At 59.3% G+C, this 26,160-nt stretch overlaps 2 protein-coding genes across 3 annotated transcripts in view; both read right to left on the bottom strand.

Annotated features, from left to right (window-relative positions):
* Positions 1-20,784, bottom strand: part of IGFBP4 (insulin like growth factor binding protein 4) — a 34,357-nt gene extending 13,573 nt beyond the window's left edge. Inside the window, exon 1 of one of the 2 annotated variants that reach the window (XM_038385901.2) lies at positions 20,218-20,784. In XM_038385901.2, coding sequence (XP_038241829.1) covers positions 20,218-20,563 — 346 coding nt within the window. In that variant the 5' untranslated portion in view covers positions 20,564-20,784. The remainder of the gene's footprint in view (positions 1-20,217) is intronic. The other variant, XM_043503366.1, reaches the window with a different exon arrangement.
* A 2,645-nt stretch (positions 20,785-23,429) lies between these two features.
* Positions 23,430-25,580, bottom strand: LOC119848850 (translation initiation factor IF-2-like). Its single transcript, XM_038385144.2, is given in 4 exon segments — positions 23,430-24,487; positions 24,490-24,622; positions 24,624-25,189; positions 25,451-25,580. Coding segments are annotated over 4 exon segments (1,065 nt in total). The 3' UTR covers positions 23,430-24,251.
* Between the last annotated feature and the right edge of the window lie 580 nt (positions 25,581-26,160).

Genomic DNA, 26,160 nt, shown 5'->3' with positions numbered 1-26,160 from the left:
CAGTAGTGAGTAGTCTAGAGAAGGGAGGTCTGGACTTTCTGCTCTCCCAGTCTCACAACACAGGAAGAAGGGACCGTTCAATGAACCGGAACGGGGGGGCCTTTCCAAACCAATGCAAGGAAATACTTCACAGAATGCGTAATTAGACAGCGGGACTCATTGCCACAAGATTATTGAAGCCAAGATCTTAGCAAGATTCGACGAGGGACTAGACCTGTACCTAGCTAATGAGAGCAATTGTAGTAAATCCTGTAACAAGAGCTTTAGAAAGGATATTAAACCTCCTGCTCCAGGGTTTGTGCTGCTCTTTAACTACAGGGGTTAGAAACAAAGGCTGCTGACTGTAGGTCTCTGGCACTTTCCTCTGACGCTCGTGGTACTGGCCAGATGGGATCCTGCACGGGATGGGCCTCAGGCCTGAGCCAGTGCAGTGAACAGATGGGCCTATCAAATGCGCCGCTGTGCATGACAGTAGATTGTCCTGATCTAAGTCTCCCACCCCCGCTGCTCAATTATCTCTGGATATTGCTTTGATATGTGCTTACAATGCACTCACACAGATGCACGCATGCACAGACATGCGCACAGACGCACGCACATACAGATACACATGCACGCACACATCCATGGGTACACACGCACGCGCGCACAGGCATGCACAGTCCTATGGAAACCAAGGACATCAATAGTCACAGAACGTGTGAGCCCCCTTCGCTCGCCCTTGGGGGAAAAGCCCCTAAACCGTTTGCCATTCACTCAGCGTCCTCCAATACTCAGCGAATATTGGCTGCGCTGGGATTCTGACCTCAGCGCCGTTCCCATGGGCCCTCTCCACCTTCTCGCCAGACCATCCAGTTGGCAGCAGGGCAGCCCATCCCCTGGGCTCTGCCTCAGTCAGATGCTCCGACACCCCTCCCCACAGTCGGAGGCGCTGCTGCTCAGCCCAGACCCAGCTGCTTTGCCAAGGGGGCAGGCGCCGGAGGCCAAAGGTTTCTGCTCCTTTGAGATCAGACAGCATGTCCTTGCTGAGCGGAGCACTTTGTGGGAAGCAGGATTTTCCCAGGATGCTCTCTGCCGTTCCCAATGTGGCCCGGCCCCCGTTTTTGTTTTGTTTGAGATTCATTTACAAGCTGTCACTTGCCAAAGGAACTTGAGCCTTTCCCTGGGACTCCGGGGAAAGAACTGGGCACAAAAGGCTGCATCCAGGGTGGGAAAGAGGCCAGGGCCAATGACATAGCATGCCTTGGAAATGGGACATGGGGTTTGCGTCTGCAGACCTTCCCATGCTCGCGTGGCTGCGCACAAGCGGGAGGGTCATGCCCTCTGCTCCAGGGAGTCAGAAACCACCAGGCATTAACGTACACTGAAGGGGAGAGTGGGAAACAATTCTAGGAATAAAGAAGTTAACCTCAAGCAGAGTCCAGGTCTGAAATCCAGAGTCTTGGCAGCCCATCTGGGTTAAGCACAGTTCCAGGACTGCAATACCGGACGCTGGCGGCCGGGAGATTTGCCGTCATGGAACCAGAGCTGGTTAGCGTAGCATTTTTAAAAGCTGCAGGTCCCTTTGATTTCAGGATCCTTAAAGCTCCATGGTTGGTTCAAACAACATTTTTCCACTGCGTGTGCTGGGCTTTTTGTTTTCTGTCTTTGCTGTGCAAACCGTTTCCACAGCCGCAGGGCTGAGCCGTCGTGTCACTAGTGAGGTCTCCTGCTTGTTATGGCAGCGTCATGGGCTCAGTCTGTCAGCAAAGGGGGGCATCACATCTGCAGCCACATACACTTTGAAGATGTGCCGATGAAATAAGAAAGTGCATACACATACACTCACACACACACACATCCCTTCACATACACGATTTGCCTGGTTTTGGAACCCAGCTCTGTGGAGGGTTAAAACTATTCAGTGGTGGATTTTATCCTGACTGATTTGGGCTATAACAGAAATGAGACAAGCCCCAAGAAATCCATTCACTATGGGACATTGTTAGCCCAGTTTCACAGAGCAGACAGATACAGAAACCCATGCTGCTTGTAACAGGGTGTAGCACGGTCCAGTTCCAAGTGCAGTTACAGCTTAAACTAATCAATTGTGCATAGGAAGAAGCAATTTCCCAAAGAAATTTGGTGAAATGCTGTCAATGCACAAAACGATAGAAAGCCCCCTTGATTTTTAAGAAATGTATCAGAACTGTAGTTTTTCTATCTCTATTGCCTGGGACCTGCCATAGGAGTCAGATTTACACGCCTAACTCCCACAAGTCCTTCAGAAAATTCCCAGGTGGAAATGGTCATATGAAATATGGTAAGATTTGGTTTTAATCATAATATCAAATCTAACCTACTCAGGGAGATTTTTGTACCAAACAACTCGGTTTCAGCACAAGCAAACGTGAGCTGTGCTGACTTCACTGAAATCCCTCTGTACACAGCGACGGTTCCTGGCACTAGGAGGTGAGAAATTCTGCTGATTTGCCAAATTCTAGCAGAGTTTTACAGATAACTTGGTCAAAATCTGAAATCTGCCTAAACCAGCCTGGTAATTTGACCTGCTGGCAATCAATGCCTGGAAGGGCCGTGCTAAGGTTATCTCCTCCTACACTTCACTGGCGTGTGGTGACTCCTTCCCATCACATAATCACACCTCTCCACCTGCCAAGACGCCAAGTACAATAAGGGGACACGAGAAAAACCATTCAAGCAGCAAACTGCAAATGCCCTTCCTGTGCTATGACGACCTCCCTTTGTAGCTTCCACTGCAGGGATCCATCCAGCTCTGAACTTCACCCAGCCACACTGGGAGGACAGTTTTCAAAGCAAGGGCAAGCAATGACCTTGCTCTCCTCTTCGGAGGAGCCAGGGCTGGATGTTGGTGCAGTTCTCTTCACACAGAGGGAGGAGAGAGATGAGGAGCCATTTTTCAGGCTTTGTCTTCACTGCCACAAGAGGAGGGGTTTCACCTGGAGACGGGGGTACATGGAGCTAAGAACGCCAGCACCTCGTCTCCACCAGGAAGAACACACTTTTTTTGCAGTGAAAACAGCCTCGGGAACTCAACCCTGGATTTGACGCTCCTCTGTGATGACAACCCCAGGAGGCATGGTGGGTGCATGGCCCAGGGGACACAGTGAGCACGCAGAGGCATGTGGAGTGCCCGAGCTGCGTGAGAACCCCGCCAGCATTGACGTGGCCTGAGAGCAGCCGGGAGGGGTCACGTTCCACAGCCCGACTTCCTGCTAGCCACGGCCCTGGCAGGCTCTGATCCTGCCTCCACTTTGGAGACTTGAACCGCAGGCGTTGCTCACCTCTGTATGACTCCCAGCCTGTGCCTCACAAGGCCTGGAGGCTAGGGAACCACTTTCCCCCATGGAGGATCCTACAGGGAACTCTTTAAATCAAACTGCAGGGATGCCACTAGATGCAGTGAGCACCAGGATATTCCTCCTGCTTCACCAGAGACAGGATGGGGTGGATCAGAGCTCCACGCTGTGCCCAAGGGAGAGAGCTGCACTGCTAAGATGCAAGAAGACAGTCCCTGCAATCCAGGCTTTGCAACAATGTTGGGTAACATTTGCTCCAGGTCTGGAACACATGGCAGAGCCTTTGCGACCCCAGCCTTGGGAAGCCCACTACAGACACTATGAAGCCACACAGCTGCCACCCCCAGCCCTCCCTGCTAGGAGTCAGTATCATTAACCCCATTACAGATGGGGAAATTGAGGCACTTAGCGGGGCAGTGGCTCAAGTCACTTGACCCCAAGGTCACAGAGGGTGTCAGGGCAGAGACAGGTTTTAAACACAAGAACCTGCTGCCCTGAACTTCTAATAGAGGAACAAGCAGAATCTAAAGGTAACGATAAAGGACCCTTTTCCCAGCAAATGTCAATTGATAGGAGTAAATCACATGGATTGGAAGGAAGGTGGCATCAAATAGTGACCAAAGCTCTCAGGAGAGCGAGACACAGGGTTCCCATCTATCTGCCCCATCTCTGCCAACAGTCAGCTCTCCAACCCAAGGCTGGGCGGGAGCTACAGACTGCTCCCGCTCCCCCAGCTATCAGGTGAATACCAGCGAAACCCTCTGGGCCAGCTGCAGGGAAGCAGATGTTGCCCATGGCTGGTATTATGTTTATTACGGTAGCCCCTTGAGGCCTCAGCAAGGATCAGAGTCTCCGCTGTGCAACAAGAACAGCCCTGCCTACAGAGCGGACAGTCCAACTTGACAAGCCAAAGGGAACACACAAGCCCAGAGAGCGGAAGGGACCAGTGCCCTGCCACAAGGCCAGTCTGTGGGTAGCGCACCGGGGGCCTGTGTTCACCGGCAGAGTCCTGCCGTACTGGCCCAGGGAAGTATTTATGGAACTGCTGCCAGGCGCCAGGTCAAAGTTTGCAGTACGGACACTTCTCCGTTTATGTTTGTTGTTTGCTTTCCATGTAATCCGTCCTTTTCTAGGAAACAGCACGTGTCCTTGAAATGTGAAACGTGAAACCAGAGGTGGCAGCGGCTGGAGACCCCATACCAGGGTGGTGCCAGTGCTGATGGGACATGGCGAGGTTCGGTTCTGGCCGCCCATTGCCCCACGGTGTGGCCATGCCATGTGCTGTGAGCTGGTAGCCAGCCTTGCAGTGGTTGTCCCGGCTGGAATCTCAGTATGCGTCTGGGGGGAAGATCCCCCTCCAAACTGGGGCGGGTTGGTATATGGGTGGCTTGCCATGCCAGATGGACTGTTTGCTCAGTTGGGCACACTCAGTGGTGGCGCAGGCAGATCTGAGGTCACTGCACCTTGCACCTGTCATTCCCAGGGGAGAGGCATTTGGGGAGAAGCAGAGCGAAATGTTTTACCAAGGGACTTCAAGCCCCCTCCCTGCCCCGACTGTGGAGAGGTGTAGAATCTAAATGGGCCCAGTTAAAATGATCTAAATAAAGCAAAGAGCCTTTTGGTAAGGTCAGATGATGCAGGACGTGCCTTGAGAGGCAAAGGATTCACTGCAGGCAACACACTTTGGATGAGCAGGTTCCATAATCCGGCCTGAGGCTGCGACACACACAATTGCTGGGAAACGCCTGGTCTGGTTTACCTGGCTACAGCTCAGGGTCCCCAGGCTGAGCTATCTGCTCCTGGGGTGACTTTTACAGGTTCCCGAGCAGGTCCACGTACAATGGCCCCAAGCCTGTTGCTCTCACGCTAATCTCGGCATTTTTGCATGCGCCGGGGCAGGGCCTAGGAAGCTCTTCCCCTCTCGTCCAAGCATATGGGGAAAATAAAGTGTCTTCCAAGAGTCTGGAGCCCTCCATTGACCAGTCCTATCCAGCCACTGCCCAGGTGGCCCACCAGCACCCTACGCATGGGAAAGTTTAAGGTCCCCACTATTAAGTTTCAGTGTCTCCAAGTCTGAGAGCTTGCACGTGGCCTGGGGAGTTTTCACTGCCTGACTCAAATCAGCCGACACCAGGTCTGAGCCCAGAGCTGGTCAAACTCTGTTCTAAAGGGCTGCAGGTCCCAATCTAGTTCCCAGCATGCAATGCTCCGTTTCTGCTGGGACAAGGCTCCTCCCCAGCTGCAGCTGAAGGAGAATGCAGGCTACCTTTCAGGAGGCTCTGGGCTGCCTTCGTCTCCTTTTGATCTCTCCTTAGCTACTTTGGCCCTGCTCTCTTCCCAGCTGGGATCACGCTTGGAGAGCACCAGCCTGATCGCTGCCTGAGCTGGGTCATGTTCTCAGCCCTGCGTAGAAACAACCTTCTCCCATTTCTTTCTCAGGCCAGTTAATAATGTTGCCTAATGCACAAATCTCATGTCACTCCCCAGCATGGCTGCAGTTGGCTGGCGGCCACTGGGAAATGGGATAAAGGCCTTGACCTCTGACTCCTTAGGGGGCGGCGGGCCAGGAAGGGGGCGGCAGAAGAATGGGGCTAGCGCCAGTTTTGGTGCTGGCAGAGTTGCGAGGCTGGTGGGGAGCTGCTCCGTGCTGTGGGACTGTGGAGAGTTCACAATAACAAGCCTGCAGGCTGAGGTCTGTGCAGAAAGCAAACAGGAAAGGGATGTCCGCCTGGCCTGGAGGAATGCAGCCAGCGCTCTCAGCAAACAGCGCTGCCACCTGCGGGGGGGCGTTGGCCCGGGCGTCCCCCCAGACTGTAGGGGAGTGCATCTCGCAGCACGCAACGTGAAGACACTGGCGCCCTTGGGGTGCATTTGGGGCCTGGCTACTTAGTCCCCAGGCAGCCATGGACTCAGCATTGAGGTGAAATCCAAGGCCACGGGGATAGATTTGGATCTCAGGCCCAGGGGATAAATCCAGAGTCATTCTTAATTTCAGATGAGTGGCTCTTGATTCACACCGCCATGCCTGGGGTTCCACGTGGTGCTGCCCCGATAGGCTGAGCTTGTGGGTTCAGGATTCTCCACACGGCCGCGGCAGGCTTCACCTCCCTCGAGAGAGGCTGCCGGGCAGAGCTGGAAAGGGGCAGGGCAATGCCGGGGGCCGGCACTCTCGCTGGCCACGGGGCATGGGAATGTGCTTTAGCCCATCCCCTTGGTAGCTGTGGCTTCGTGCAGCCCGGGGCAGAGACAGGCCCAGAGCTCTGTTAGCCAGAGCCAGTAGCCAGAGTCACTCCTTGATATATTCTGATGGCCACATTTGGCCTGGGGGGCAGTGGCCAGGTCCGCTAGTGAAGGCTATGGGCTGGGCTGCATTTCCCAGGAGACGAGGCCTTCGGGCATTGCCCTTCTGCCTTCCAGCATCTCTCGGGTCAACCCAGCAGCAACACCAAACAGGAGCTGTCGATATGGACGGGCTCGGGGGAGAGCGGGACAGAAACCCTGCGAGGGGACCGACTATGCTCCCTCCAGGAGAACTGATGGCCACAGCAGCCACCGCTGGCTCCAGTGAACCTTGCAACACGTCCAGCTCTGTGCACAGAGCAATCCAAACCCACAGTGCGTCCTGCCAGCCGCTCTGCTGGGCAGCCCAGCCTCGCTGTGCTTTGCATGGAACGCAGGCTGCCTGTCCAGACCGGCCCAGTACGGTGGATCCCAGCTGGCTCCCTCGGGGAATTCTCAACGGCTGACTCCTCGTTTAACCAGACAGACTCTGACTCAGCAATGGGCTGCAGCAAAGGCTAATCTCTTTCCGGGGTGTTGTACCAAGCATGCGGAGGTAACACACAGGCAGTGATTGTCCCGCCCTGGTAGGCACAGAGGAGACCCCCGCTGGAGTCCAGTTCTGGGCACAGCACTTGGGGAAAGACAGGAACAAATTGGAGCGGAACTTGACGACCTCTTGGGGTCCCTTCCAGCCCCATATTTCTCCGACCCATGGAGGGGCCGCTTGCCATGATAACTCGGCACAATGCAAAAGATTCCCAAGGTGCAGCAAACCCCCCCCCGTCACACCCCTCCCCCATCGGCTGTGGCTTGAACGTTGGCCTTTCTGTTCCCCCTCGGAGGGAAGCTGAGAGAGTTGCATTGGGAAGGGGAGGCAGGAGAAAGCAGCATGACCCAAAAGAGGGAAAAGCCAAGGGAAGAAGGAAAGAGGCCGGACGGAGCCAAGAATCAGCGTGATTACTGGAGCAGACTGCCACAATGAAAAATTGCTTGGCGTTTAATAGCTTGTTTTGTCTTAGTCATGTATTGTGACTGTTCCTCCAATATCTTTATTAGCCGCCCAGCTGTAAGTTGCCACAGCCTGTAAATGATGCTGCAGCCAGCTGTGCTGGGAGCCTGCGGAAGTGCACGAGCCCTGTGAGGTGCTGACGAGTTTGCAGAGCCCTCGAAACGCGCTTAGCCTGGGAGCGCGCTTAGAGCTTAGCCTGGGAGCACAGTACTAGGCCCATCGCCCTGCACACATAAATCCCTCCACTCACGAGACAGCCGCGATGCGAGCTGCCCGCCAGCACCCCTTGGCCCCACCAACATTCCCCGTCCGGCGGAAGGGGGCACTCGGTCTCCAGGGCCCATCCGGCTGCGGAGACTGCCGAGCCGCCAGTAGCTGGTAGAATTTTGTCCCCTTGGACCTGGGCTCAGCCCCAGCAGCTCAATGTGCCCCACGCAGAGCGTGGTGACTCTTGGCTGCGTTTGCACTGGGAAAGGCCGTGCAGCCCCAGCCAGGACCCTCTGGCCTCCTGGGTCATCCAGTCCCCCTGGGCACATTTCTCTTCATAGCATCCACATGATCAACCTTCTTCCCTCCCTGCTGTCTGTGAGAGCGACACAGTGACCCAGGGCACTAACAGTCTAGCCCCTGGTTTGTCAGAGGCCAACAGGACTGTACCGAGAGCTGGAACAATGTGGTTTTTTCATGCCCACTCCTTTGTTCATGCACCAGTGGTGTCAACACCGGTAGCTCCGTGCTGGGAAGACGTGCTTCCTCTGCTGGGTTGGCACAAAATATTGCCTCTGTGTCAGGCCAGCCTAAACTGTGGGTTTCAAGACATTGCTGGAGAGGTCCGCCTGCCGCAGCTCCATGGGCCGTGCTGCCGCCCAGGGTTAACCCGGATGGGATATTCGACGACACCCTAAGGTTCCGCACAAGAGCAGGTGCTTTCAAGCCGGACATAAACAGCTGCAGCTTTCAGCAGACAGCAAGTGCCTCCTGCTCGAACACACCTGCAACCGGAGCTGGGCCTGAAACAGAACACGAGCTCCAGTCCCAGCCCATGCCAGCTCCAGCTCCAGCTCCAGTCCAGCCCAGCCCACGCCCCTGTCCCCGTCCCCGCCCCAGCTCCAGCCCCAGCTCCAGCTCCAGCCCACGCCAGCCCCCAGGGCCGTCTCGGTGCAGAGCTGGGTCCGGACGACACACCAGCTCCAACCCCAGCCCACGCCAGAGCCTGGGGCAGTCTCAGGATGCTGGAGCACGCCAAACGGCACCAAGCTTTGGGGGTGTCCATTCGTCAGCACAGCAGGTGTGTTCTATGACTACAACTGGGGCACCGGGCAGCACAGGGGGCTCCTTGCAGTGGGGCACCCCTCAGAGATGCGTTGTCTCTGGCCATTCTTTGTCAGTGCAGCAGCTGAGTGCAGGCAGGGGGGTGGAAAAGATGGACACTGAAGTTCAGAGCCCCCCCAGCTCCAAGCAGCACCGTGAGGTGTCAAGCATCTGCCAGTCGGGCCACTAGAGTGCAGATAGTATTCCCCTCCTGGGGCAACGTGGAGGGGCTGCCCCAGGGGGTCTCAGTCCTTAAGGGACAGATGGGGTGGGGAGAATGGTGGTTTAAAGACACCGTGAAGAGGGAAAGCACCCGGCTCTAAGGTCCAGTCTCAAAAGAGAGAACAAGTCCCCTTGGCCTTCTGCCCGGTCAGCCTAGCAAAGCGGGAAGGGCAGAGGGAGACACGAACAAGGCTCTGAGCATCACATTCAATTCATGTGTCTGGGACAGAGCCCCAAGCCAGCCTGGCTGCGGGAGTCACTGAATTGGGGCTCCGAGCAGGACGGCCGGCTCCAGCCTGAATAAAGTTCAGGAGGGAAATAACTCACCGTTATGTGCTCCTCCCGGAGAGACCCAGCCCCAAACCCTCCCAGCGCGTGAAGCCACCTGGGCAGACTGGCTCAGAACCAAGGGCCATCTAGCCCAGTCCTCTGGGTCACATCGGACAGTGACCCGCCCCCAGGGCTCTGGAGAAGAGCTCAGGGTGGAGGACGGTGGTATTAGCTGGAGGGCCAGGAGGAGGCAATCATAGCTGAGACGGCTCGGCCCAGCTCCACACAGGAGAGGGTCCATGAAATTCATGTCCCTTCCCCCATGTTCCTCCTGCCGATGCAACTGGGTGCCCCTAGAAGGCTAGATCCCCCCTTACTCCTGCTGCTGCCCACCCCCCAGCTTTTACTTGCACAGTCCCACAGCACGGAGCAGCTCCCCACCAGCCCTGCGGCCTCCCAGCACCGGAGGCCACTGAAGAGCTGGGGATGGTGCCTTCTGCCCTTTTCCTTAGAACAGATTTTTTTCCCCCTGTGGCCACGTCGGGACCTTTGCTCTTTGTGCTCTTGGCCTTCCCGGCAGAACTCTTTTGGTATCTTGTCAACACGCTGGGGTTTGGGGAGGGAGGAGGGGGTTGTGCTGAGACACCTGGTCCCGGTGTCTCGAAGCCCAGCGCAACCCCAGGGAGCGGATCCACAGGGCCTCAGTCTCCTCTTGCCCCCACCCGCGGGAATCAGGATTAGCCCCTCTGACGTGAAGGGACCCGCACCTAGTGTGAACCTGCTGGGAGACTCCCGTGACGGAGCCAGGGAGCGGACTGGGGGGGCCAGGGTTGCCCTGTAATGCTGCAGGCTGGGCCAGGCCAGGGCTGAGGCAAGAAGGATCAATGCAAGCGGGGAATGAAACCCCCAGTTAACTCCTGCCCTACTGAGCTCCCTCCTTTCTCACGTGGTCATTCCTTCATCAGTCTTTGGCCTGTTTGCTCCAAGTGAAACCAGAGGGCTCGGCTCCCTTGAGGAAATGGGACGCTAAGCCGGGCACCATCTGCGGGGCCCGGGACATCAGCCACGCCAGCTGGGATCACACCAGAGCCACCGAAGGAAGTGCTTCTCCCCAGAGCCAGCCGCTCTGTCCTTAACCCCTTCCTGTCCAGGACGTGGGCGTGCCCCCTGCGCTGGCTGACGAGCACTGACTGGTGCAATCACAGCTTGGGTAGCACAACGGCCCCACCAGCGGCCCCACACTCCCACGCACTCGGTCATGCCAAGGAAGGAAGAACACCCCTTGCTGCATCACCAGCACTGTCTCCAAGCCAGGGAAGTGGGGCAGGGGGGGCCCCACTATACACCTGCAAACACAGCCAAGGCTATAGAGCATGGGTGGGCGTGCCCGCCCTCTGGGGCCTGAGTTCCAATGCCAGGCATAGCCCTCCCTCCCCGGTCCCAGCCCAAACTGCCCCAGAGCCCAGGGTCGCCCAGCGTGCAGAGCAAAGCCCCGGCCAGAGCAAAGCACCGGCGCGGCTGAGCCGGAGAAGAAAAACACCCTTTCTGGCTGCCGAGCCCTGCACCGAGTTCTGGCTCCGTGAGGAAGGAGCAGGGCTGGGTGAGGCGGGGAGGGGGAGCAGGTCATGCAGGAGGCAAAAGGAAGAGCCAGGGCTGGAGCTGGCTGGGGGGAGCTGGGGGGGGGGGCAGGGCTGCTTCCTCATCTGTTTGTTATTGGAACCTCTACAGGGAGGGAAACCACTTCCTCTGCTGGCTGGAGCCTGTGCCAGCCAAGCCATGGCACACCTGAGCTTGAATGAGCACCAGCGGGGGGGATAAGGGGGTTGCTGGGGCAGCTGTGTACCTGGATGCACATCTGTGTACACAGCTGCACGCCTGCATACCTGGATGTCCACCTGGGTACATGGCTGCACACCTGCTTGTGCACAGCCCCCCTCCTGTGTCTGCACTTAGGAGACCACCCAGGTGTCAGCCCCCATCTCCCGTGGCGTGACGCCCACCTGGATAGTGCAGACCATGCCAGCTGAGTCTGGAAGCCCCTGGGGAGGGAGGTGTGGGGGCTGGGCCATGGAGAAACAGAGAGGGCTGTTTGGTCTGGCTGACCCAACCATCCATCCCAGCCAGAGGGGGCAGACTGGACACACACACACCCACCCACCCCTCCGGCCAAGCAGCTCCTCCCTGGGGTCTGAGGCACAGACAGACGGACAAGGCCACACTCGTATTTCCGTAGCTCCCAAACTCTGGCCACATGCAAGAGCCAGACCAGCATTTGGGGCGGGCGTGGCCGAGTTACCTGTGCAGCTACCAGGGTGAGGAGTGTGATGGAAAACCACAGCCAGATGGACAGATCCCCCTGGAACCAGAGAGACAGACAGAGGGCGAGAGCTCTCACATGCACCAATACCCTGGGAAGCGCTGCTCTATTTTGTGATGCTGGTTGATCTGGGTTTTCCGTTCCCATAACCCCGCTGGCTCGCTCCTCCTCCCTGGAAAGGCAGAGCATCTCCCTGCAATCATGTGTCAGCGCTGGTAAGCCTGGTGACAAATGGTGCCCAGAATTACATTGCTCTGGAGCAGAGAGACACCATTAACTCCCAGGTGCGGCGCACCCTGCTTCTGCTGTCTCGAGACTCCAGAATGCCTCCGGGTCAGTGCCAGGCGATGCTGGGTCACGGTTGCTCGCTGCAACATCGTCAGTTCCAATCTAATGATTCTAGAACAAGCTGGGAAGATGCCGGAACAGAGCAGGTGCTGAGCTGTTACCCCACGCCACCCCTCCGCTCAGCAGCCACCGCCCCTGGAAGCGGGGCCAGATGGTCGCATCGCCCCCGTGCCAGCCCCATTTCGCTGAAGCCACGTTACTCGGCAAACAGCCCGGCGTTCCCTCCCCTCCCTGAGTCCACGCTTGACGTGATCCCGGCAGAGGGCCCCTAGGCTGGAAGCACAAACCAAGTCGACTCTTGGGATCAAAGGAAAGAAATCTCTGGATGGATGCCCAAAGCATATCTGATGGACTAGAACTAAGTCAGCACCAGAACAATTGTGCCCAGAGCCTCAGTTGCTGGAGAGGTTCAAATCTCAGACTTGGGACGCCCCTGACACGAGAAGAGCAGGGAGCAGGATCCAGACTCGGCAGATAGGTAGCGTGCCCCAGGTAGAAATGACCACAGCACACTGGGCTAGTTCCCCTGCCCTTGGGCAGGCTCACCCAGCTGTCTGCTATATCCATTCTTCCTACCTGCTATTTTTAGCCTGTCCCATAAACAAATTTAAAACCAGCCGCACATGGCCCGTCGCCAGCATCATCCCGGCTCCCTCTCCACACCGTGGGGGGGGGGACACCTTGCCAGCTCTGAAACAAGCTAGATTTAAATTAAGGCAGCTGGAAAAACAGAAAGACACAGCAGAGAGCAAGGTGCCATGGGAACCATGGCAAATCAGGCTGCTAACAAGGGGCTAGCATGTTCACTGGGGTCCACATGTCTGTGTGGAAAGGAGGGAAGAGGTTCCATCCCCCCCATACCCATGCAGCCACACAACATATATGTAGTTCCCACAGGGTCAAATTTTCTCAGACATTTATCCAGTACTAAATCATTACTAACTACTGGCCAAGTGTTGGGGTGGGGAGTGCCTTTGGCTTTTCCTGAATGCCACACATACTCAAGAGCAGCAGCTGCTGCTGAATGCTACAAGACAGAAACCAACAAAATTAGACAGTGGAACTCATTGCCACAGGAAGTCGCTGGGGCCAAGAATTTAGCACAATTCAAAAAGGAGCTAGACATCTGGATAGTGAGAACACCCAGACTTATCATCATTAATGACAACCAATTTTGGAAGGGATATTTAACCTCCTACTGCAAGGTTTAAACTTGTCTCTAACTATTAGAGATCAGGATGAGAGCCAATGTGGCAGAAGTAGATTATCCCACTTATGTTGACCATGGGGTTCTAACACCTTCCTCTGAGACATCTGTTGCTGCCCACTGGCAGAGATGGGACACTGGACTGGATGGACCTCAGATCTAGTTCAGTCTGGCAGTTCCCATGTTCTGACAAACCAAACGTTCTTTGGCTCCATACAGGCTTTGCACCCTTAGCTTAATGCAGCCATGTTGCAAACTGTCAGGCTTATGGCAAGTCTCATGATACTTGGGGGTTCCTAAAGCCCCAGCTCCTGGAGCCCTGTGATTAGGTGAGAATCTCAGCTGTCATTAAAGATCCCCAGGAAGTTGCTAGATCTTGTGACTGTGGAGAAAAGATTAAAACCACTAAACCTAAAGGCTCACAACCCAGACAGCAAATATAAGAACCCAACATTTATTTATTTATGTTTAAATTTCATGATTTCTGGAGCCTGCCTGGTAATTGTGGGGGGCAGCAGAAATAAGGTTAATTACCTGCACTTCCTGAGTATGACTCAGGAGTCCCTGGGGTGCAATGGCCTGGCCTTGCAGCTGGGTTTAATTCATTCTCATGCCGGCAGCTGAGCGAACCAAGCCAGGGACTGCTTTTGGAGAAGCCCTGGCTGTTGGTTGAAAGACACCAAATTTGGAGATTTTAGCTGCCTGGTGCATCTTTTCAAATCCAAACCTGATTGGATTTGTGTTTTCCAAGTGCCTACAGCACAGACAGGGATCCTGTCCATCACCAAATTAAGGCAATCCAGGACCCTAAACACACATCCCATGGGCCCACCCCAGGCCATGTCCCTGTCCCCAAGTTGTCACCCTGCTCCCCTCTGGAGAGGCAACAGGTTTCCGAGTTAGGATGAATGGGATCACACTCCTTTGAGCTCTTGTTCCAGGCTCTCTGCAAACTCAGGCAGACACCAGTTATGCTCTGGTCATATTTTCAAGCTTTCTTTTCCATCCATGAGAGCCAGGAGCATTTGTTTTTTGTTTGCTTTTTAAAAGCTGATACTCCGATCTCATGATTTAAGTCGAGAAGCCAGGGCCCATAGTCCTGTTGTGCCTCTCTTAATCCAGTTCCGCTCCTCCTCAGAAGAGTTTGCAATGTTGTTTTCATGGGATAAAACAGTGAACTTGTGGGGTTCCCAGGGACACGGAACATTGCAGCCAGCTGATTCCTCTTGGTTTCCCTTCCTCTTTGTCCCAGTTCCAGCCAGGCACCAGTCAGGGTCCAGGTGGGTGGACATACGTTCTCCCAGCCCATCCCGCATTCACAGGGCTCTGCCGGGCAGGCCCACACCCACCTGGCTACATCTCTGTATTTGTTCTGCTGGGAGCCACCTTGTTATCAGCCACCAATCTTGTCTGCAAACACAGCCCGGAGGACAATCGCTAGCCAGGTCCAGCCCCACACACAGCCTCGTCACGTGGCACCCGTCCACAGCACCCTCCTGCCCCGCTGACCCCTGTGGGTCCTGGAGCCTTCCGGAGGGAGTCTAGGGGTGCTGCAGGGGGGCCAGTGAGCTCCCCCTGGGGCAGCCCAAGTGGAAGTACCCGGTCAAAGCAGGTGTAGGTGACTTCGCTGGCCTATAGCAACATACAAGAGAAAAGGCAGATAGGGTGCCATTAACCCTTTGGAGACAGCCATCACACATGCTACACCGGACACATGGCTTCCCGAGCGGCTGCTTGGCTGGCAGACTTGGGGTTGGAAGGGTTAACAATCAGCTTACAGGTACATTGCGCATCCCTGGGCAGTGAATGGTGGGTCTGAGTCCGCAGGCCCCCCTGTCCCATTGGCTTTTCTCCCCCTTCCAAGGCTCAGCTGAGCAATTCCCCCAGGGAGATGAACCACCCCCTTGGGGAGCTGCGTTTGGCTTCCCTTTACCGGGCCTGAACCTCCAACTCGAGGGCCCAGATTCTGAAGTGCAGCAAAGCTCAGGGGAGTTGGGAGCCAAGGGGGAGGGGAGCGTGGGTCAGAAGGGTCACGTGCCCCCCACTGCATTTCCTTCCTTGCCCATCTGCTGGTGCTCAGTCGCCCAGCTGTAAGAGCTGCCTCCATCAACACCGCTCCATTAACAGCCAGGGTGATGCATCCATGGGGGCAGGGGTGGGGCTTCCCTCAGCCCCACTGGTGAGCTCCAAACGCAGCGATCTTTCAAGCCCTGGGCAGGCAGCCGGGTTTCCCATCCCAGACTCAGAAAAGCAGTGCCCCCTTTCCGTATCAGGGTACAAGCCACCTGCTCCCCTGGGCTTCCTAGCGAACCCCGTTGGTATGCAGCTCTAGTGGGCGCCAGTCCATCACACCACAGGCCCCGTGGTCAAGGACAAAGATTGCCAGGCCTGGGCCACAATTTCAAGAGCAATCCAAAAAGAACCCCCGCCCCCACCTGTGGATTTCCTGGGATGCGCAATTCCTGGTATTGGGGACCCATGTTTACTGTCCTAGCTACACATTAACTTCTCCCCAGTCACGTCTGCCCAGAGGACACAACCAGCGGGTCTCCAGGAACGCTCTACAGGGCTGGGCAGCGCTAGGGCAGAGTTGTTCTTAGACCTCCCTAGCCACAGCCATCAATTTCTCTGTGTAGACAAGCCCAGAAACCCACCCAGTCCACCTGCCATCTTCCCTTCCAGGGTGCCAGCAGCTGGGGTAGGTGCCGCTGAACCTGTGCCCCCCCCCCACAGCCTGCAGCACCAACCTGGGTCTTTTTCCCTGGCCTGGGATCTCAGCCGGATGGTGCCGACATCTGCCCACACGTGGGCACTGGCTATTGATTACGGCTTGCGTTTTCAGAGGGGCTTTGGATGCTCAATCCTCACAGAAAGTCCGGGGGTCTCCGGCACAAGCAGGGAACGTCTCTCATCATCGAATTACCAGAGACCCCCCCGGCAATAATGCACGGGGGAGTAATGTATGCTCATTTTGTCCGGCTCCAACGGCACCGGCTCCCTGCCACATAAACTTCCTTCTGGCCACCCCATTGCTCCTGCTGCATGTGCAGCCCCAATGCCCACCCTGCATCTGGCTCATCTAGTCACACAGCATTGGCTAACTCCCTGGGACTCCCACATTGGTCTGGCTGTAGCCAGCTGGTTTCTCTTTCCGGAGCTTGTCAGCTCTTTGGTCTGTGTTTGTACAGCGCCTGGCACAAAGGTTCGTGGTCCGTGACTAGGGCTCATAGGCACAATGGTAATACAGAGAATGAATAACAACCACGCTTGCTGTCAGTACTGGGCCTGTGACACACAGGAGAGCAGTTCTTAATCTATCCAGTAGAGGACACTGGGGACAGAAGTCCAGTCTAGCCAGCCTGCTACGCCCATTTTACAGGTTGGGAGCTGGGACACGGGGAGATTCAGAAACTTGCCACAGTTCATCCAAGTCAGTAACAGAACCTAAGAGCCACTCTACTGCCCCCCAGCCCTGGGCTCTACCCAATGGGCAGGGCTGCTCACAAATACCAACCATTCTATGGGCAGATCCAGGAGAGGTGGGGCCAATCTGTGGGTGGGTCTGGACGCCAGGGGAGGTGGGGCCAGTCTGAGGGCGGGTCCAGGAAGGGTCTCAGCTCTCGGAAAGTTATATGGGATGTGGAGGAATTCGGAGGCGGGATGAGGGCACTGCTTTCCCATTGGCTGGCATCTGTCCTGGCACGCACGCCGCACGCATGCAGCACGGGGACCCGGGTGCCAGCCAGGTGGCCACAGTGCACTCCCAGCCATGATGGGCATGGCCAGTAGTTAAGATCACGGCACACATGACCACACATGGGCACAGCAAAAAAAAAAAAAGCGAATGCCTACAAGAGGGTGTGAACTCACTAGGAGAGAGGAGGGAAGCTGGCAGCAAAGACAATATGACAGGGGAGAAGGTTGGGATTAATGGAGGCTGGCGGAAGGATCCCAACTGTCCAGTGACCTGTAGTGTGCTAATGGGGCCACCCTGAGCCTGGGCGGGTCCGGCTTTACCACGCTCCCCCTCCCCCCGAGGAATAATGCACCTGCTCTCCATGCCCTATACTCATCCGGGTACCCGCAAAGCTCTGAGTGAAACATCTGGCTGGAGATCCCAGGTTCCCGTGGCCCGGGCCTCTCCCCCCAGCCAGAGCTTGCGATGCTGGAGGAGATGGGGGGACAGAGCCAGTCTGTTTCCTAAAGACTCTGGGGAAAATTCTGCATTATGCAGGTCAGAGCCAAAAGCAGCAGGCAGCCATCATGTCATCACACCCGTGTCCCTGCACCTGACTCCCACGCTGCAGCAACCAGGCAGGGCAGAGGCCAGGGGCTCACTGGGTAGGGAGGTGATTTGGCAAAAGGGATGTGGATCTGCCTTAGATGAGTGCCGATCCCCATGGCATCAGAGTGGGAATGGGGGGCTGGGAAAGGCAGGCCAGTATCGCGGGGAAGAGCTGGCATTGGGTTCCAGTTCATCAGCGGGACAAACGTCAAGGGAGGGATTTTCCAAAGATGCGTAAGAGGGTTTGGTGCTTCGGTGCAATGGGGAACTGGGCACCTGCTGAGCTCCCACGGGTCCCTTCGGGAAATCTGCCCAAGGCCTTTGCAGTCTGGCCCAGCACAGACCCCCATGCGGCAAGGTCAGGCCTGGGGATCGTTCCCGGCCCATCCTCCAGTAGGACGCCCCAAAGGCACACTGCGCCCACACAGCCAGCTGGCTCCAGCCCCCCGAGGGACCCCGGTGTCCCCAGCCCAAGTCTACTGGAGCGGAAGAGCAAGGGGAGGGGGAGAGGGAGGCGCAGAGATGTAATGGCTGGAGGAGCAGCCCACGTCTGGCGGGGCAGAAGGGCCTCAGGGGCTGCGAGCACCCGCGGGCAGCACCAGGCTAGTGTGGGAGCAGCTGGCTCCGGGTTCAGGGCATGGGTGTGTTTCCCCAACACAGCAATGGGGTGGCCCGGGCACAGTGCCCAAGGCAACCCGCATAGGCAGGGATGCCCCAGGAGTCCTGCCCCTCCCGTGCCTGCTCCAGGCAGAACACAAGAGGCTGAGTGTGGTCCAGGCAGAGGAAGGAGACGGGCAGCCTCCCCCAGCTCCAGCCAACAGGAAGGGCCGTTCCCCGTCCCCCGTGGCCCAGCTCCCCATTCGCCCGGCAATGCCGGGGGATCCACCAAAAGGCAGAGGTCCCTGCAAAGCAACCGGAGCTCGGCCCAGGTCCCAGCCCAGGGCTGGAGCACAGGTGCTCAGCTTCATGGTCCGGATCCAGATTGAGGTGCAGATTCCAAACCCGCCCCCAGGATCAGGTTCGTGTCCATCGTTGAAGCTACCGGCTGGAACCAGTGGGAGGAAGCACAGATGTAAGGCCACGTTCCCACCTCTAGCTCAGCCCCAAGCCCCCAGGTCTCACCAGCCTTCCCTGTACAGAGCGAAGGGAGGATGGATGAATGGATGGGTGGGTGGATGAATGGACGGACGGTTGGCTGGACAGATGGACGGACGGGTGGATGCCTGATATTCCTATTCCACCTGCCCTGGGTGCCATCCTGCGGCTCTCCCTAACCCAAGCTGCGAGGGGTCCGTCCTTCACTCCCAGGCTCTTGGCTGGGGTGGGGAACAGGTGTCAGCCCCTCCCTGACTCCCAGCCCCAGGGCCAAGGCCAGACCCTGGTTCGAAAGGGGCAGAGGCCCCTTTCCTCCGGGGCTGCTGTGTGGCCCAGCAGAGGAAGGAGGGGAGTGGCAGAGGGCACGGGGGTGCCAGGGAACCGGAGGAGGGAGCATGGCCTTCTGAGCAAGGGGAATGAACTCTCCATCCACCCTCCCGACAGCGGGCTCCTCTGCTCTGTAACCCCTAGCCGGCCTGCCGAGCGCGTGCCCTGGGGCGGGGGATGTGGCATGGCCGAAGATGCCACTTAGGCCATGCACACAGGGTGCCCCGTGGAACAGGGGCTCAGTCAGCTGCATGACACAGCCCCTGTCTCTTACCCCTCCGTGTGCCGCCAGAGGAGGAGGCGGAGTCTGAGGGGCTAGGGGCGAGGCCAGAGGATGCAAATCTGACCCTGTGGCAATGGATCAGCCTGGGGCTGTCTTGTTCCTGGAGTGCCCCCGGCTCAAGGCACAGGAATGGCCCAGGGGCCTGGAGCCCCCAGGGCCCATAGCCCAGGCAGCACTCAGCCAGTGCTGGGCCAGTTCATTTGCTCCGCCTCTCGGCCGGCCTCTGGGCACTGTGGGGAGGGGGCCCCTCACTGGCAGAGCAAGGATGGGCAAGGAAATCAGTGGGTCTCCTCACCTGGCAAGGAACCCGCCACGGCTGGCGCTGGGGGAAACGCAGGTACCTGGCATGGGGCGGGCAAGCTAGACATTAGGATCCTAGTGCCAGTTGTTGCAGGGAACCAGCCAAGCTCTGCCCTGGCAGACAAGTGCACCAGCTGGGCTGCCCCCCCCCGGGATGGCACAGAGGGTCAGCCGGCTCCTCTACTGCAGCCAGCCGGGCTCCTCTGAGTGCCCCCTTTCTGCCCCCCGTACCTGGAGAACTGCCCCCCCCCCGAGCACCGGCCACTGGCATTAACCCCTTCCCACCCAAACGATCTGGCTGTGTCTTTCAGATGAGTCTGGCCATTAGCATCTTCCCACAGGGGCCTCCCAGCTGCCAAGCCCCCGTCGCTGGCGCAGTTGGGGAGGGCACTTCTGCGCCAGTGGGTGCTAAAGGCCCAGCCGTGGGTATGACTCACCTCCCGGCAGCACCCCTGGGCAGCAATGCCAGAGAGTGGAGGTACCCAGGGACAGACCATCCAACCCCTCCCCTCTCACACATACCTGCCCCTTTATGCCAGCCCATGGCTCACCCCCTCGGTGCCAGCCTGTGGGGCTCTGACCTGAGGGGGGTGTCGGGGGTTCCCTTCCCATGCATGCCCCCCCCACACGCCCAGCCCCCTTACCTGCCGGCTGGAGGCTCTCCTGCAGGGACTCGATCTCAGAGAGTTCAGTGCAGACCCCCTGCCCGTGCATCAGCGTATGCAGGGGTTTCTCCACCCCGCGGGGTGGGTAGCAGCGCAGCCCCGAGCCGCAGCGGGCCGTGTAAACCCCACAGGGCGTCCCTTTGCTCAGGGCGCAGGTGGCGCAGCACCCGCAGCCCGGCTCCCGCACCAGCTCCTCGCAGCCCACGGGCGCCTTGCAGCGGGTCAGCTTCTCCTCCGAGCAGGGCGGGCAGTGGATGGCTTCGTCGCTGACACACAGGCCCATGGTGGCCAGCAGCAGCACAGCGGAGAGGCCTCCCGAGGGCATGGCGGGCGGGCGGGCGGGCGTAGGGACCGGGCGCTATGGCGAATAAGGGACCGGCCAGCCGAGGGCAGGGGGGAGGGAGCGCGCAGCCCAAGGAAGGCAGCAGGGTCGCAGCCGGGGTGCCAGGCAGGCCCCCCCGACGCCGGGAGAGGAGAGGGCTTCACAGCCTGCTCTCAGCCCGGCCAGTAGCCATCCAGACTCCGCGCTGCTGTGCGAGCCGAGTCTCTGGACTTTATACCGGCCCCTGGCCACGCCCCCGGCTCCCCGCCTGCCGGAGCTGTCACAGGCCGGTCCCTCCCCACGGGGCCAGCCCAGTGCCCGGGGCAGGGAACGGGCAGGGCTGGGAGCAGCCCAGAGTCAGCGGCAAGGGGCTGCTCTGAGCCCACGGGGAGGGGCCCAGGCTCCAGAGAGCAGCTGCAGCTCTGATCCCCACCCCGGGCTCCCTGCCCCCCAGCTCTGCCGGGCCCCTCACTCCCGACCCACAGCCCCCGGCTAGCTAGCGCCCCTCAATCCTGACTGCCAGCCTCCCCCTGCCCCCGCTAGTCAAGTCCTGGGAAGCTTTTGAGCGGAGTCAGGTGTTTTGCAGAGTCTGAGGTGACTCAATAAAACACTGAGCTCTGCCAATGTCACTTTGCCTGTGACCGGAGTGGGGACTTGATCTCCGGGCCCCAGAGGCGAGTCACTGCCTGCTGTGCCCCTGGCCACGGAGCCACGGTTCACTCCCGGGGGGGAGGGCTTCAAATCCAGGTGCTCAGGCTGGAGACTAGCTCTCATAACCCAGCCCAGGATAAATATACATCGTTGTGGCAGGGGTCACAGGTGGCGCCATTACACATAGTCTTACAAGTTCTTTTTCTTGCTGTGCGAGCAAGTTTTTAGCCATTGAAGAAATGCAGTGTTGTTGTTAGTGTCATTTGGTTCTTACAGGTTCTTTGAGGGGGAGCTGTGGTGAGCTGCAGGAGAGTTTGCTCTTTGCCTTCCTCTGGCTAATAACACTCAATACTGGAGGTAGAGTTGCTCCTTGGGAATCAGACACTGGTGTTGGGCTGAGATTCCTGGGGGACGGGATTTCTCTGCATGCTGTTTGTGACTACCTCTGTTCAGAGATGGGTGCATTTGTGTAAACAAAACCAATGACATTAAGCATATCCAAGCCTCTGCATCACTGATTTCTCCACCAACAAACCCTAGGTCGCAGAGCCCCGACATCTGCTCCTGCCCAGCAGATGGGCAGGGATAAAGAAAAAACAAGTTCCCCTCAGCTCTAAATCGAGTCTGAGCTCGGAGCAGAGACTGGGCCAGGACTCACTGCGCTCTTGGCCGATACAGGGCGAGAGGTTCCATGTGAGAGCAGAGGGGTGATGCCTGGCCAAGGGTTCCCCTCCCCACTTCCTCTGGAAGCAGTGCCCCCGGGCACAGCACCGGGGATTAGCCCAGCAGCTCCTGTTTATTCCGCTGGGATGAAACTTCGGGGCAGCCTGCGCCGCCAGCACTCACCCAGCACACGGCAGCGGGGGGGGTTCAGCGCCGCCTGCCACCCTGAGACACCAGGCAGCAGCTCCAACTCTGCTGAAGCCAACAGAGCTCAGGGTGGGCAGCTGCCCCCATCCCCCTCCACCACTTCCCACTCGAATTGCTGGGGGAAGTTTAGAGTAACGGAGCAGGCCTGCCCGAGGACGGGGGGCTGCCAGGACCCTGGGGCGAGGCACCCACGGGAGGCACAGATGGCCAGGGATCCCCTACCTTCCCTACCGCTGAGAACCCCACCCCCAGCGCCCTGCAGTCCGGTTAGCTCGCGGGGGGGGTGAGGGGAGCCCTGATCTCTCAAGCTGCCACCCCAATTTCCAGCCGCACCTCACAGGCTTTACGGCTGAGTATTAAGGGGGCCCAGGCTCCTCACCTTGGCGTCGGGCCCATCTTCCATCCCCCAGTTCCACACAAGCAGGGGGAGCGCGAGAGAACAGCGAAGCGAGCTGCCCCCAGGGGCCTGGCTCCGTGTCCCTCCCCCGCATCAGCGCAGGCTACAGGGGCTTTGAGCTGTTTGCTGGGGGAAGCTAGGGGCAGGTCCGAGATCGCAGGGACCCCACCCACACACCCGTTTGGGACAGGAAGTGAAGGAGAATCCCACCCTGCGTGACCAGGCCCGGGAAGGGAGCTGCCCACGTCGGGGATTGGCCTGGCCAGGGGAACTAGCCTCCCTCTGCCAACCTCCCCAAAGGTCGGTCTGCCCAGCGCTCTAGGGCTCTGCCAATCGACGCCCAGCCAGAGCACAGGGCCCCCAGGGCCCACCGGCCTGGGGCAGAGTCTGCCAGCAGGGACCCCCCCTCCTCCGTACGGGGGAAGGGCCTGGCCCAGAGAGATCCTGACGCAGAGCCTGGGGGGTCAGCGCTGACTCAGGGAACACGCCCGGGAACCTCCTCCACCCCAGGCCCTGCAGCGCCGGGGAAAGTCTCCCACCTCAGCACTGGAGAAACGGGCCACTGGGCAGCGTCTCTCTCCAGGAGCCTGGCCCAGCGCCATCGCTCCCGGCCCGGGCCTGGGAGACGGAAGAAACGAACACTCAGCTGGAAGCCAAGGTGCGAATCCAGGGGATCTGGGCAGCTCTGCAGGACGGGGCTTGTGCTCCTCTCCCTGCCGGGAGCTACAGCACCGGATCTGTGCCCCCCGCCGGATCTGCAATAGGGCCCCGCGCCCCCCAGCTCTGCGCTATGGCTCTGGATCTCCACTATGGCCCCGCGCCCCCCACCCCTCCATCCTATGGGCAGGATCTGCCCAGCTCCGGCCACGAGAAGCAGGGCGGCAGGACGATAAGTGGAAAGCTGCTGGCACCTAGTGGCTATTGAAGAAACTCTCGCGGAAACTGGCAGGATTTGGAGGTAGAGACGCGGCTCCCTCTTAGCTCAGAGGTTCAGGGCTCTTGAGGGTCCCTTGTTCCAGCATCTCTGGGGCTTGTGCCTCGCTGCCCCATTCACACAGTCCCAACGCTCGCTGGATCTGTGCGCAGGGACCCAGCGCCCTTTGCAAACACTCTGTGATCCCCAGCAGGTCGGTACAGACTGGCCCTGCCAACTGGGGAAACTGAGGCACAGAGCGAGGGCACAATAAGCCCTGCTGGCGATCAGTGGCATTGCAAGGACAGGCTGATCCGAGAGCCACTAGTGCGCGCTCCCCCCGCTGCCCGCCCCACAAGCATTGAACAGCTGCGCACCGACTCCCCACGAGGGCTGAGAAAAGGATCCGAGAGCAGGGGCGCTTCCAAGGAAGGATCCCAGCCCCGCCCGCGGCCCTAAAATAACTCCTGGCGACACCCCGGGCCACCTCCCCCGGGGCTTCGCTTCACGCGAGGGAATCCGCTGCACTGAGCTCGGGGAGTTCCCCCACCAGAGGTTTCGGCCGCCGACGTTTCCCTCGCACTTTCCGCCCCAGGCTCCCTGCGAGCCTCTCACGGCTGCAGCAAGCCCTGAATGTCCCGGGCCTGGCAGCTGAGCAGAACCGAGCTCACGGGGGTCCAGCGGCGCCACGCACGGGGGCCCACGGGCGCTGCCCCATCTGAGCCCGGCCCCCGCAGACGCTGCAGGAGGGACGGAGGGGGCAGCGCCCCAGCGTGGACTTCGCCCCGGACACCCGCGCTCCTGCCGCGGCGAACAAAACGCACCAGGCGCCCTTGGCCGGCCAACGCGGGGAATGCTCGTTACCGAGCCGCGGCGGCCCCGGGAGAAAGAGGAAGCTCAGCAGCTCCCACGGGGCTCGGGCCGGGGCCTCCCTGGGGGCGCGTCCTTGGGGCGACACCAAGGCCGCTGCGGGCGCCTAGGGAGGATGGAAGATCAGCTCCTCGGGGGGTCCCCAAGGGTCCGCAGCCCCGCTCCTCCGCCAGCTCCGCGCAGGACCGGGCACCGGGCCGGTCTTGCTTGTCCGCCAGCAGCACCGGGGCACCCCCTGCAAGTCCTCAGCCGCCAGCAGGGCTCCCAGCTCCCACCCCGCCTCCCGCAGCCGCTGGGCGTCGGCGCTGCCCGCCACCAATACCAGCCCGTCCGTGTGGCCGTGGTAGTGTCGCCCCAGGGCCCCTGATCCGAGCCTGGCCCCGCACATCCCACAGGGTGAAGGGCACGTCGCGGACGGGCGCCACCGTCTCCACGGGGAAGCCCAGGGTGGGGAGCGTCTCGTTCAGCTTCAGCCGGTAGCGCCGGGGAAGGGGGTTTTCCCGGCGTTGTCCAGCCGCAGCCCCGGAGCCTGCGGCCCGGAGAACCCGGCCCGGAGCAGCCCCCGGCCCCGCTGCCTGCCCGGCCAGGCCGGGCCCGCGGGCCTTTACTGACAGCGGCCTGGCCTCCCATTGGCCGGCGGGCCGGCGGGGGGCGTGGCCGGGGGAAGCCCGGGCGGGCCGCTTGGCTGGGGCGGGCTCTGACACTGCCGGGGCCGGGGGGCGGGGCAGCCAGCCAGCTGGGCAGGGAAACACCCGGCTCGTTTGCGGTGCGCTCGGGCCCCGGGGGGCAGCTCGCTTCGCTGTTCCCTCGCGCTCCCCCTGCTTGTGCGCGGGGAGGCCTGGGAACTGGGGGATGGAAGATGGGCCCGACGCCAAGGTGAGGGGCCTAGGTCCCCTGAATACTGAGCCGTAGAACCTGTGAGGTGCGGCTGGAAATTGGGGTGGCAGCTGGAGAGATCAGGGCTCCCCTCACCCCCCCCCGCGAGCTAACCGGACTGCAGGGCGCTGGGGGTGGGGTTCTCAGGGGGTGGGGAAGGTAGGGGCTCCCTGGCCATCTGTGCCTCCCGTGGGTGCCTCGCCCCAGGGTCCTGGGCAGCCCCCCGTCCTCGGGCAGGCCTGCTCCGTTACTCTAAACTTCCCCCAGCAATTCGAGTGGGAAGTGGTGGAGGGGGATGGGGGCAGCTGCCCACCCTGAGCTCTGTTGGCTTCAGCAGAGTTGGAGCTGCTGCCTGGTGTCTCAGGGTGGCAGGCGGCGCTGAACCCCCCCCGCTGCCGTGTGCTGGGTGAGTGCTGGCGGCGCAGGCTGCCCCGAAGTTTCATCCCAGCGGAATAAACAGGAGCTGCTGGGCTAATCCCCGGTGCTGTGCCCGGGGGCACTGCTTCCAGAGGAAGTGGGGAGGGGAACCCTTGGCCAGGCATCACCCCTCTGCTCTCACATGGAACCTCTCGCCCTGTATCGGCCAAGAGCGCAGTGAGTCCTGGCCCAGTCTCTGCTCCGAGCTCAGACTCGATTTAGAGCTGAGGGGAACTTGGTTTTTCCTTATAACAAAAATCCCCATTGGCTGGAGATGGGACACTAGATGGGGAGGACTCTGAGTTACTACAGAGAATTCTCTCCTATGGATCTGCCTGGTGGTCTTGTCCAGGTGCTTGGGGTCTAACCGATCGCCATACTTGGGGGTGGGAAGGAATTTTCCCTTGGGTCAGAATGGCAGAGACCTTGGGGTGTTTTCACCTTCCTCTGCAGCTGGGGCACGGGTCACTTTCAGGTTTAAACTAGAGAAAAGAGTGGAGTCTCTGTAACTTGGAGTCTTTAAACCACGATTGGAGGATTTCAGTAACTCAGCCAGGGATTAGGGTCTATTACAGGAGTGGGTGAGTGAGGTTCTGTGGCCTGTCA

The sequence above is a fragment of the Dermochelys coriacea genome, chromosome 27 (assembly GCF_009764565.3).
Source record: "Dermochelys coriacea isolate rDerCor1 chromosome 27, rDerCor1.pri.v4, whole genome shotgun sequence".
Lineage (NCBI taxonomy): Eukaryota > Metazoa > Chordata > Testudines > Dermochelyidae > Dermochelys > Dermochelys coriacea.
The sequence above is the reverse complement of the archived record's forward strand: the minus strand, read 5'-3'. Positions and strand labels throughout refer to the sequence as shown.